Here is a 13479-nt window from a genome sequence, read left to right as displayed (position 1 = left end):
TCTACAGAGGGAGTGGGTCCTCTTCCACCCAGTCCACCATGAGAGCGCCTTTTGCATTTTTGCCAGCCACTTTAGGTTCTCCTACCTCAGCTGGTTGCAGTCTGCAAGAGTTAGCTGCTAGATACAGCTGAATTCTATACACTGGACCATTAAACAATGTTAGAAATGACTTTACAGAGTTATGTATACATATGGGTTTTTTTCTTTATCGATAAAATTGACATATTCTTAAACTTTAGAGCTAAATCTTGATTCTGGGCTTTGGTTTTTATTTCCCATCACATTATTTCAGGGTCAAAAAATCTGATATGAGAATAGGCTCAGTGTCTGATTGTGGTTGTAATAATGACCAATTTTTTATGTATTCTCTTTCTTGTAAACAAGCTGTTGCTCATTTAGAATGAAATAATTATACAAATGATTAATAAACCAGCAGTTATTTAGATTAATTAAATTAGTCTACTTTAAAATGCCACTTTGCCTTCCTTGCTCCAAGCTCTGACTGGAGTCTGGCATCAAGCCACTTTCCTGCAATCAAGCAGCAGCAGAACACTGGATGGAAGGCACTTGACAAAGCAAGTGATCTAAAGCGCTCAAATTAACGCATAGCAGCTCCTTTTAAATTTAAATTTGGTATTTGAATTAGCCAAAAAGATGTCATTTTAATTTATTAGCAAAAACACTGAAGTCAGTGAACTTTGTTTCCAAGCTGTGTTTCTGCCACTCCTTTCCGTCGCTTCTTTGTCTCCTCTCCACCTCCTTCTTCAACCTCTCTCTCAGTTTCTGTCCTCTCTCTTTTCTTTTCTTACAGGAAAGGGTGTTTCTCACAATTTCCAACTACATCTTCACCGCCATCTTTGTTGCAGAGATGACTGTCAAGGTAAAATATCTTTCCCCTTCTCCTCCTTTCTTCTGTTGCTCTCTTCGACTTTCTTTACTCTCTTCAATCTCCTTTCGTCTCCTCATCCTCATCTGTCTCCTGTCTTTTGCATTTCTTTTCCGTTGTTCTTTTCCTCCTCGCCACTCCTGAGTGGACTTCATCTACCTCATCATCAGACCATATCTCATCACCCGGTCTTCATTCCTCTACTGCTACCCTTTCTGCTCCTTTTTAAAACTCCCATCCTTCTCCTGTACATCATTTTTCTCATGTCTTCACCTCCTCTTCTTGCTCCTGTCCACTACTTTCCTCTCTCATATCTGATTTATGTTTCTCTCTCTCTTTAACCTCTCCCCTCCCTTTTCCTACTTTCTTCTTCTCTTTGTCTTTCTTATCTCTCTTCTCTTTTCATCTGCAGCTGTTATTCTCTCCTCCCATCCTTTTTTCAGTCCCTCCTCTACTCCTCATTTCTTGAAAGCTCTGCAACTTGCAGTTTAATCAGTTGCACATGTCCCATTAGCGATGGGCAGCTGGATAATGCAGTTAATTAGAAGGCTATCTCTCTTCAGCTGGCCTTTAGCTGCTGCTGGACTTCCCATCAATTAATACACGCACACACACACACACACACACACACACTGAACACAAACATACACACACACACACACACACACACACACACACACACCTACACACACACACACTGAACACAAATATACACATACACACACACACGCACACGCACACGCACACACACACACACACACACACACACACACACACACGCGCGCGCGCGCTCCTTTTAATCCACTAATCTGCTGTCCAGAAGACAAGGCATCATCCATTATTTAGGGCTTTGTGTCTCAAGGCATTTTCTGCATTGGTAGAAACCATATAGTGATTTATTTATGACCAGGAATGATGAAGATAATGAAGACATGTGTAGCGAAATGAAATGCAGATCATCTTGGTGCTGCAGTGGTACAGAGTTCACACATATAACATATATCCATCTGGCCCCAGGCTGAACCTTGCTCGGTTTGTTATTCATCCTCTTCTGTGACTTCATCTCCTTCTTTGCATCTTTATTTACCCCTTCGATCAGACTTCAGATCACTCACATTCTAATTTGCTTTATCTCCTCTGTGCTGCTCGTTTGATTCATTTCATATTCATGCGTCTTATCATTCTCTCTGCTCTTTTGTCCCTCCATTTGTAATTTAATCAGTCTTGCTCCTTTGTTATCTGTGCCCTGCCTCATTTGCACACAAAATCCTGGCGCCAGGACTCGTCTGAGGCTCATTTTTCTTATCTCAAACAGCACATCAGTTTCGGTACGGCAGCACAAACTTCCACCCACTGTGGAATTGAAGGTGTGACTGTTGCCATGGCTCTATAATGAAGTGTTTGTCCTGTCAATGAACTTGCACAAAATCAGGGGACTAATCTTCTGCTGGTATTTGCACATGAGCTTTGTCTCAGCTGCAGTTGTCTGTGTTGTCAAAACCCCAACACACGCAAGACTCATTCGTCTTATTATACTTGTGACAGCAACATAGACGGAAATCGCATCTACAAATAATGTCCTCAGTGACAAGATTTAAAGTTGACAAGCTTAACAAAAAGTTAAGTACAATAAAAGGAAAAACATTTATTCTCATCAAGTCATGACAAGTTTGGTTTTATAGCCAGATATCACATATAGCATCTCAGTGAGCTTATAGGCCCACAGCATGAATGGCTTCTGAACAAGCACAAGCCCAGGAAAAACGTGTAAAAGCATCATAACCCACACATGTAACCCTAAAATCTCACAGAACCCAAGGAATGACCTACAGTGGTACACATGTATGGAAGAAAGAAGAGAAGAAATCCTTTATTAGTCACAATTAACACAGCATGCAGAGTTAGGGGGGAAACTGCACACGCCATGCATATGTGAAATTCTTTCTCTGCTTTTAACCCATCCTGGTCGTCCTTCCTCCGCGGCAGACCAGGAGCGGTGGACTGCTAGCTGACCGGTGCCCAGGGACCAGTTCCTTTGTCGTCACCATTGGTCAGGTGGTGGTCTTCTTGCATGTTTTTAGTGGGGGTATTTTTTTATGGAGGATACCCAGGTGAGCACAGGGACAACATGCACACTCCACACAGAAAGGCCCTTTTTCCTCGAGCAGCAGGCACCAAAGGCATGGTGGAGGACACGCCACCAGCGCCCACAGCAGGAATCGAACCAGGACCTTCTATGTGTGAGGCGACAGTGTTTCCACTGTTCCACCGTGCCACTAAACTATACGCCCGAACAGGGACTTGAACCCTGGACCCTCAGATTAAAATTATAGTGTGTGTGTGTGTGTGTGTGTGTGTGTGTGTGTGTGTGTGTGTGTGTGTGTGTGTATATGCAGTCCTGGTGGTACTTAATCTTAATGCTGATGTAAAAGTTGCTCATGTCCCGTTCAGACCGAAACAGCCTTCCAGCACGTTGTTTGTTGCCCATTAACCCACATTTTAGGTATGTTTTACCTGTAACTTTGATGCAGTGTTTGGAGACATCGCTGAAGTCTTAATAAAGCAATCACTTTCAGAGCTCTGCACGTTCATGTGACCACTTACATTAATGACTGCATTAAATACCTCAGCAGTATCACCAATAGATGGTTTTCTGATCAGGGCTCGCTAGCTGATCCTCACTCAGGCCTTAAAACTCAAGCAGTCTGTGGCTCTAAACTTTGGATCTCTCTCTGTCTTTGCACTCAGGATGTGAGGAGTTTACACTTGCCCTTATTTATTTATCTTTTATCATTTTTATGTCTTCATTTTGAGTCAGTTTGTGATGTTTTGTCAGGAAGGAAGGCTGTCAAAATAAACATTACTTCCTTTATTCATCACTTGTTTACACACTGACTTCCATAATTAGTAACTTACATAATAGCTTACTCACTGACTTATTGAATTTCTTATTGATTCACAGTTTACTTGCTTGCTTGCTTACCTAATTACTTACTACTTAGTAAGAGTACTTGATATTTGCTTGTGCTTGTTTGCAGACTCCCTTACTTCATTGCTTTTTTACTTCCCCGTTTACTTCCTCTTATGCTCCAGTAATTGTGTCAAACTGTCAGTCATTCAGTACTATTTTAGCTTCATAATACTCTTCCTGCTGTTCACCTCTCTAGCTGCTTTCTCTCTCTGACAATTTCCAGGCAGTTTTAAACACATTCCTTGACTTGAAATATCAGGTAAATTACCCTGTAAGTGATTTAGTTTCTCACTGCATAAATGGCTGATTATTTTCATTCTGTCATCTGTTCACTAAACGCTGCGCACATTCACACAATGAGCAGAGAAAAAAGCAGCTATGCCCTTTGTGAATGCACGACTTGGTTCAAAAAGGTCAGGACCAAAGCACTAATGAATTCATTCATGGACAGGTGAGGTAATGATGTCCTACAGCGCTTTTTGTTTTCTAATTTTTTTGCCAATATGATCTTGTTTTCATTGTGTCTCCCCCTCCTTCCTCCTTCCCTCCCTCCCTCTCCTCTTTTTTGCTCTTAATCTGCCGTTCCCACCTGGTCAGTCTGATCTCACTCTGAGGAGCACTAATTAAACAGAGCTTCCTCTCAGAGACACACACTATCACGGATGCGGCCTGCTCTCATTTCCTGTTCACGCACACACATGCACACACAGATACACCCACACATGAGCAGTGTAAACAGTCTTACCTGCACACAGTGAGTCTGACCTTGAACGTTGGTCTCTAATTAGAAGCAACAAGGGGGGTGTAGATCGGGTAGATCTTCCCACCCCTCCCACTCTCCCTCTCACACACACACACATTCAAACACACACACATAAACTTGTTGAGAGCTGGCTTGTTCATGTCACATTGTGTATTTTTCCCACTAAAACTGATAATAACGTTGTAAGATCTGAGCAGGCCTGACAGTTTCATTCAAGCATTTTGGCAGCCATTCGGTTGCTCTACTTTATGTGCTTACACTGTCATCATATCTAATTTAAAGTCCCAATATGCAATTTTTTCGTCATACTGGAGTAAAGAGTGCCAGCTCTACTTCATTCTATTTCATTTGGTCCATTTCTTACCTCAGCATAGTTTTTCAGCTGTGGGGCTGTCATGAAATAGCAATTAGCTTGAGGCTGAGGCAAAACTTGCAAATACAGTAACAGCTTCAAATACTTGGAGTAGTCAGCAGAAAAATATGCTTCCATCAAAGCATCATGCTTTTTTTCTTTAAAATGGCTTCATATCACTTACTGAGGAGCTTTGTGACAGAAGCTGAAAGAAACGCAGTCAGAATGGAGTCTGAGGTCTTGGCTTTTTGCTTTATGAGGCATTACTGAGCATGAGACGTGCAGATTCAAGGCATGAGCACAATGAATGCCATTTACTGAAGCGCACTCCAAACGCTTCACAGCTAGTGTTAGCTGGTAAGAACTCTTCCATTAAGACCTCACGTCGAACTGAGAAAGTCTGTCCAGTGAAAATGCCTTGTGTGCTTTGCTTCTTTAAAGTGAGTGCCTTTGAGAAAGAGACACTAGAGCTGCTTTGTGTTGTGCTGCAAAATTGTGATTGCGCTGGGCAGCTGATATCTGCTACAGGAGGAGTGATGATGCTAAAGATAAAGACATGCACTCTCAGCAAGTTTGCCCTCATAAAAGCTTTGAATATAATAATTAACATTTAGCCAAACTCATGTAATTTACTGGGTGATATGTGTGCACCACCACCACCTTTTCAATGAGCAAAGCTAATAAATTAAAAGTGTTAAATGTAATAATTAAATGAAGTAAATGTTAATTACTACTGACTCAGGCAAACATGTTTAAAGAGGTGTGACATAAACACTCTTAATACTTAGTAATTTGGCCAAAGCCTGACTCAAGCATGCCTGCAATTTTTATGAGCATAATCTACAAAGACACAATCATACATAGCGTGTCGGCCAAACATTCACTGACAACTGCTTACCTATAAGTGAAGGCTAAAAGTTTCAGGGCGGAACGATTAAAATACACAAACCATTAAAGTCCTATTGACAGTGTATTTTCAATTTGAAAGAAAAAATCTAAAGTATAATCAGCCCATCCTGACCAGAACAACAGCCAAAGAGGTCAGTTGTGCAGGCAGCTCATTAGAACCCGTATTTACATTTATTATTGGGCTGCGACCTCTAAGTATGATGGGAGCAAAGGAGGAAGTCAGGTGATGTAGCATACAAAGCAAGAAAGGTTAGATATGAGAAGATGGGGTTGATGGATGGGTCAAACAATCACAGGACTTTCACCCAGGACATGAACAGTGGTGTACACTTAGTTATTTTAACTTATATAATACCCAAACCATATCTTTTCTCAAACTAACCAAGCAGTTTTGTTGCCTGAATCCAAGCAAACTGGAGCCATTTTCACATTAACCACCTGATGCTGGTACTCTCAAACAATCATATATATTGCTTTGGAGGTCACTGGCAATCAACCTGTTCAGTCGTTTAGTTATGAGGACATGTTGACTTTCATGTGGAACAGCATGTGATACAATTTATAGTATATCAATGGAATTTCTAGGAGGTAAGATTGGCTAAACTGAGCTGATTCTCAGCCCACTTGAGCTACCCAGAAAGTTAGCCAAATCTAGCAGCCATATACTGTATGGGTCAGAGCCAGCTCACATTTGGCTTTCTGGTGCCAGCCCACAGGCCAGGGTGGCCAAAACCCAGCCACAATCAGCCCCACTTAGCCATCAAAAAGGTTGACTGAAAAGAGCAAATTTGTCTGTTTAACAAAAACAAATATGAAGACTCACCCAAAGTCAGTACAGTATTAGAGCATTCTGGCTACAAAGTAGTGTTAGAATATTGGAAGGAGACTTGGAAAGAGTGGAAACCCATCAGAGATCCATTATGGTCATTTTCAAGTCAATGTGCATCAATGTGATCTTAAAAAAATCTTCAACATCAGATTCCGAAAATAACGCTGAGGCGACAAGTATAATAATTGCCATATTTTCTGCTAAGTGATATTACAAATGGAGTTTGAATGTAATTTCAATTGGAATTTAATGTGACACAGTTGCACTGTCAGCCGAAGGACAGCTGGTAGTGTGAGAGGAGAGGAGCAGGCTTTGATGAGAGCGCTGGCACCAACCTGCTATAGATTTCCCATGGATCATGTTTTATCATGGCGATATTTGATCTGCTTAATGGAGGCCTTATGGCATTTCAGTAGTCTCAGAGATGCTTCAGTATAGACGGCTGCTATTAATAACACAGCAGACGTATTATAACTCGCTCTCCAGCGTGTCAGACATGACAAAAGACCTATCGTAGCGGATGTGACAGTGACTCGCTGCTGTGTAGATGTAAACAGCGAGGACAGATGAAATCTTTTCTTACACTTAAAGTTTTGGACCATGTTAGCTGTCAAAACAAGGCTTGTCTGTTCATAAACAGAGCTGTGTGGAATACTGCAAGCTGACTACTTCAGTCAGTTTTCTGATACATACAGTCAGCATCTATTCCTTTCCTCATCCCTCTTTCCCTTTATCTGCTCTTTCATTTTCTCTGTTCATTTCTCTATTTCTCTACATTTACCGTCTTTGTCATCCTACATTACTGGAGCATTACAATGCCCTGACAACAGTTGGCATGGCAGTGTCTGTTATCATGCTTCCACTGCTGCTGCTGCCGCTGCCGTCACTCACTTTGAGTTACTGTGATGACAGTCGTGGTGTCTGTCGGATATGTTGTTAAAGGTTTCCAGCACACAGTACAGGAGTTTTCTACAAGTTCTAGAGTACAAAGAGTCAAATTTGACTGAAACCTAAAAAGAAAGAGTTAACTGATTTTTGTAAATATCTGCTTACTCTGAATTTGTAGTAGCAACATGTTTCAAGCAAGTTGGGACAGGAGCATCAAAAGACTGGGAGAGCTGTGGAATTCTCCAAAAACACCTGTTTGGAACATTCCACAGGTAAACAGGTTGATTGGTAACAGGTGATAGTATCATGATTAAGTATGAAATGGGACATCAAGCAAGGCTGGAGCGAGGTTCATCACTTTGTAAAGGTGTAAAGGATATTACTGCATGGACTGAGGAACCAACCTTGGCTGATGTAAATGTTTTTCCAACCTCATTCCTTGTAAAAGTTGCCTGAATGACATGACGTGATCAGGACATATGATCTGCTAATACGACATCTACAAAACTTCTCTGGAAGTAGCTTCATTGTTCTTTTTTTCCAATATCATCAACCTGCAGGCAGCATTTTTAGAGGTACACATGCGCCACAAGTTTCTTTTTAAACTTTATTTACAACACAGCACTATTACAGTTTATTAAGGTTTCCCCACAACATGAGCCACGCCCAAAGAATAGTCATTATTGTTACTTCTGATCCTTCAGTAAATGACATTCAATTGACTGAATGTAGGCCAGAAACAGACTGCTCACACGAAAAGCAAAATTGTTTTATGTATTGAAGATATGCGTTTGAAATTGTGTCACTGAAATCAAAGTTTTCATACACATGGAACAGTGAATAAATGAGATCTATACCACTAAATCATTGATAAAAGAGTTGAGTTCATGCCAAAGTTTGCCAGCTACCCCAAGTTATAGCTACTTCCCAGGGTGCTGCAAAGGACAGGGTGACATTATTCATTGAAGGTAGCTTGCTAACATTAACTTAACAACATTAAGTTAACCGCGACAGGCGGTTATCAAAACAGTAACAGTAAAACTCAAGTTGTTAGGTATAACCAGCGCCATTGAAAGATAGGGTTAACCCTAATCCTCTCTCTCTATGGCTCTGGGTATAATGTAGTCACACACAGACTGTCATTTCAACTCGTGGAGGCATACATCAAAAGTGTTCTTCAGTAACTGCTGTTTCTACAACTGCAGGGGCTCTCCAGCTCTGCAGGGCGATTTCTCGAATATTAGGGGCTGGCAGCGCTGAGAATACAGAGTAACAACAGAGAGGTGGATTATTCTGCAGGAGTGATTTCAGAAGTCTCAACAGACGTATTCATACGATTTGCCAAGTTTCCAATACCAACTCTGGGTCACCATTGGAATCTATCATAACTGGTGTGAAACCAAGCTGACTGCAGCTCATGAGGGAGCATGCTGCACAGTTTGAGAGCCTCTTTTTAAGCCCACAGGAGGAGAGTATTTGTTGCATTTTCAGTGTCATATATTGAAGCAGTGTGCTGTCGTTGTTGCGTATGTGTGGCGTTCCCAAACAGGCACACAAACACCGTCACTTATTTCGCCTTTTCCACAATGTTTCATCGTTCCACGTACCTCTCTGGTGGCATTTTCTGCCAAACAAGGCAGAAGAACCCGCTGCACCTTTGAAAGCGCTGTTTTGACATGACAGCCACACCAAGTTGTTATTGCCATGAAAGCACATGGCAGGCATCAAGCGATGTCGAAACATCTGCTGTGACTTTTCCCTCCAACCTCACCAACTGTGATTTTGAAATCTTCTATTTTTGCCCATGAGCCTCTTCTTCCACCTCTCATTCCCCCTTCCGACAGCTGTCTCACTGTTTCCACAAAATTATTGATCTCCTTCACCTCACCCATACTCTCCTTTTCTTTCCAGACTATCCTCCTAGTCCTCCCTCACCCTTAAGCCTCGCCTACTCAGCGAGACCTCCCATCCAGCTGTTGCCAGAAGGTGACGGACTATGCAGATGTAGCGGCCTCGAATTTCCCCTAATCTCGTGCTGGGGCCCTGGCGGGTCCGTGACCGGTCCCTGCTCTGCAGTAGGCGGGTTTGTGACTGTAATGAGATCCCCCGCGATGACGTAATCGGCGCGGGGCAAACTCGTAACGCCCCTAAGCTCCATTTGCGGAAACTACCTGCACTCGCTCAATCAGTCCACCAGGAGGAGCAGTCATTATAATTGGTTACCGTGTCAGCTTTGCTGAGTCGTTCATTAGATCTGCACATAGCCTCCACTGCTGTAAGAAAAACTGCTTGTCTAGTAGAGCACCCTGTGCAGTTTTTTAAATATAATTATGCTTAATCATCCACATTATTGTAGTGCTCGTTCACAAACTTCTTGGATCTGCTCATCTGCCCATCCTGCCTTTTCCTCCACATCTCTCTCCACCTTTGGAGATTTTAAGATGAGAACTGAATCTTTTCGACTGTTTCTGTAATGTGAAGTATGCTTATTATCATATAGGAAGTGATTATTTACAACTTTTTTACACGAGTTTGTTTTTTTTTGATCGCAACAATCACAAAAACATTCATACAGTATATTGTAAGAGAAAAACTTAGGAATTTTCTGTTTGCAAATCGAAAATATGCATTAAAACAGGCTGATGGAAACACACATTTAAGACTTTTTTAAGACTTTGTGCGAGAAATATTTTTCTAAGTTGATTTAAATAATCAACGTAAAATAGTTGAGTAACTGTGACTGCCTAACTACAAATAAGCCTACTAAAGCAGATGAATGCAGTGGAGTAAAAATCTTTGCCCTCGAGATGTGTTCCTGTGAGGGACACGCCATCTCCTGGTGACACCCTGCAATTGAATGAAGAGGCGTGTTTATAGTGGATTCTGGGCACACCCCCAAGAGGGGGGGGGGGACTGGTATCTGGCTGGCAGCCGGCTGGGAGCTGGCTGGGAGCTGGATGGCCTCTGGCTGGGAGAGGAAAGTCCACGCTGTGTCTGGTTTAAGAGGATTTTGGACACAGTGCAGTGTCAGCAGTCCAAAATGCTGTGTCTTAACTGAAATTTAAACAGAGCTTTTTCTTGAATTATTTGTCTTTTAATCATCAAAGTCTTAGTCAGTTACAGTACAGGTAACAAAACTGGGTGTCAAAACAAAGGCTACGTACCTGCACAGACAAATCCACAGCACTTTGATTTTGCTGTGAACGCAGCTTCATTTGAATGTCTCCAGTGTAGGAGATTTCCACTGCTGCCTGAAATTATAGTAGACTTGCTTCCTTTTTAATCGTCTTTTTCCTCCTCTCTCCTCTTCTTTTTGAAGGGTCGCTGCCTCATTGGGGTTTAGGAGCTGTTGCTTGTCTTTCCTCTCCTCCTCTCCTCCTTCCATCTGCTTAGAAATGTAACTCTTTTGTAACTCTGCTCTCAATCAGACACCTCTCATCCACCCATAATTTTTACTTTCATGCCTCCTCACCTCTCTTCTCCTCATCTCTTCTCTCCTTTTGCCTCCTTTCCTCTAGGAAGGAGTATACATCAAATGAAATACCTGTTTGAGAAGCTAAATAAGAAATCTGAATATCAAAGTGCGTGCGTGCGTGCATGCGTGCGTGCGTGCGTGCGTGCATGCGTGCGTGTGTCTATGTGTGTGTATCTGTAGGTGTGCAGCCTGCCTGAGTGCTTCTGGCCACTGTTTCATTACCTGTGTGGGATTTTTCGTCTCTCTCCCTTCATCTGTCCAGGTGGTGTCCATGGGTCTGTACCTGGGGGAGAAAGCCTATCTCAGGAGCAGCTGGAACATTCTGGACGGTTTCCTCGTGTTTGTGTCTCTCATTGACATCGTGGTGTCAATGGCGGGTGGAGCTAAGATCCTGGGGGTCCTCCGTGTTCTCAGGTTGCTCAGGACGCTACGCCCCCTTAGGTTAGGAGGGCATCATCTGTTGGGATTGTTTCTTAAAGCAAATGCTCTTCTTCTGTTTTGATGGTTAGCTTAGCTAACTAAGCTAATTATTATTATTATTATTTTTGCCATTGGTTTTCTATGCATGTTACCGTATTGATTTTATATGGTTTAGACAGCGTTCTCCAAACTTTTTGGTTCATCCTGCTCAAATCAAACGTGTCTTTATTTATCTTTTCTGACAGTTGAATATTTGAGCATGACCGTGCAGAAAGATGTATGTGCAGAATTTGACATTGCTGACAGTGTAAATTTGGAAGCCAATCCTGGTCCAATATTCAGCAAGCTCAACTGTGATGTGTCAACCTGAAGCCTCTGGTGCACATACACTGAAAATGGACTTTACAGTGAAATGAAAGCGGAGTTAAACTTGTGAAATGAACATTTTAATGATGGAGAAGGGGGGGGTGCTACTTTAAAGATATTAGTTAGGTTATCATACCTTTTTCTCCAAAAACCATGTCAGACACATTGGACAGTCTTTAATCATTTAGTATCTGATATTATCTGACAGAGCAGGTAAGAAAATAGTTGGGATGGAAGCAGTAGTTGAGCTAATGTTCAGAGAGCTCAAATTACACAAACATTTCAGTCCATACTGTATGTCATTACCACAGCCTATCCATTTAAACTCTGTTTAAACTGTGTTGCTACTACAGTGTTATGTGTGCTTCACTTAAAACACCACATAAAACTGAACTTATTACAGGGGAAATGTTGCTTAAACTGTGTCTCCTGCATCAAAGTGAAACACACAGTTGCCCTTTTCATTGCTGCTTTTCAGGATGATGACTCACATTTCTTTATATTAAAGCGTTCTGCAAGTTTACATTTTTTTTAGTTTCTTCAACTTTGAATTCTTTGGAAGTGCCATTTACTCGTCTTTCTCTTTCCCTCTCTCTCCTTCGGCCCTTCAGGGTGATCAGCAGGGCTCCAGGACTGAAGCTGGTTGTCGAGACCCTCATCACGTCCCTCAAGCCCATCGGCAACATCGTCCTCATCTGCTGTGCCTTCTTCATCATCTTTGGCATTCTTGGTGTTCAGGTAAACACCATTAAATATGAATTCATATGCTCTCCACCTTTGTCTCCCTCTTTTATTAATCAGGGAATCTCACAGGCCTTGAAGAATTTATGAGGGCTCACTGAAGGAGTTTTAGCTGGACCTGAACTGGTCAAACTATTGCAACTATAATATGATATAACATTGCAACCCTTCCCTCACCTTGGCCGTGCTAAGTTTTTACTCACATGAGAATAAAAGTGGGCCAAACTATGCTTCCTGGGCCATAGCTTGACTCTTAACTTTCCAACTAGAACACAAAATAAAACCAAGCAATGGAAGATTAAGCTTTAACAGTGAAGACAATGAGATGAGTCTGTGTGGCCCTGCGTGCACCCACAAAGAAATCATGTTCTCACAGCACGACTGAGAGGGCTAATTAGAGCAGAATCCAACAGGAACAGGTATAATGGTAACACACAGACAGAGATTTGTTCATTTCTAAGGCACTGGCCCATTGGGAGCACCCCATGACTGCACGTTGCTACTTGACACTTTGATCATGGAGGTCGCACGACTGTACTACTACAACTCCTATAGTACTACTAAATATATAGACTACAATATAGCATAGTATTTATACTTTGTACTACGTACAGATCCAAGATGGTGACAGAACAGCATGATTTAGAGGAAAAGGTGCAATTAGAAGGCTGTCTGTTCTTTCAGCACCATGGACAGCACCATGGATTCATCAATGCAATTCTGACTTCTAACTCTAAACCCCAGTAAGGTAAAGTATCAGTGAGTCAGAGAGACTAGGCTAACATATTCAGCCAACCCTCTGCCCCGGCACTCTCTCTGCTACGAGGGGATGGAGAGGAGGGGATGGCAACCCCCGTGATCCTCCATCAAATAACACAT

At 42.1% G+C, this 13479-nt stretch overlaps 1 protein-coding gene across 1 annotated transcript in view; it reads left to right on the top strand.

The window, feature by feature from the left end:
- The window catches only part of LOC139338871 (voltage-dependent T-type calcium channel subunit alpha-1I), a 256645-nt gene that overhangs the window by 180970 nt on the left and 62196 nt on the right, over window positions 1-13479 (top strand). The window contains exons 21-23 of the mRNA XM_070974174.1: window positions 812-880; window positions 11336-11514; window positions 12471-12597. Coding sequence (XP_070830275.1) covers window positions 812-880; window positions 11336-11514; window positions 12471-12597 — 375 coding nt within the window. The remainder of the gene's footprint in view (window positions 1-811; window positions 881-11335; window positions 11515-12470; window positions 12598-13479) is intronic.

Source organism: Chaetodon trifascialis, chromosome 2 (genome assembly GCF_039877785.1).
Source record: "Chaetodon trifascialis isolate fChaTrf1 chromosome 2, fChaTrf1.hap1, whole genome shotgun sequence".
Taxonomy (NCBI): domain Eukaryota; kingdom Metazoa; phylum Chordata; class Actinopteri; order Chaetodontiformes; family Chaetodontidae; genus Chaetodon; species Chaetodon trifascialis.
This window is presented reverse-complemented; position numbering and strand designations above follow the sequence as displayed.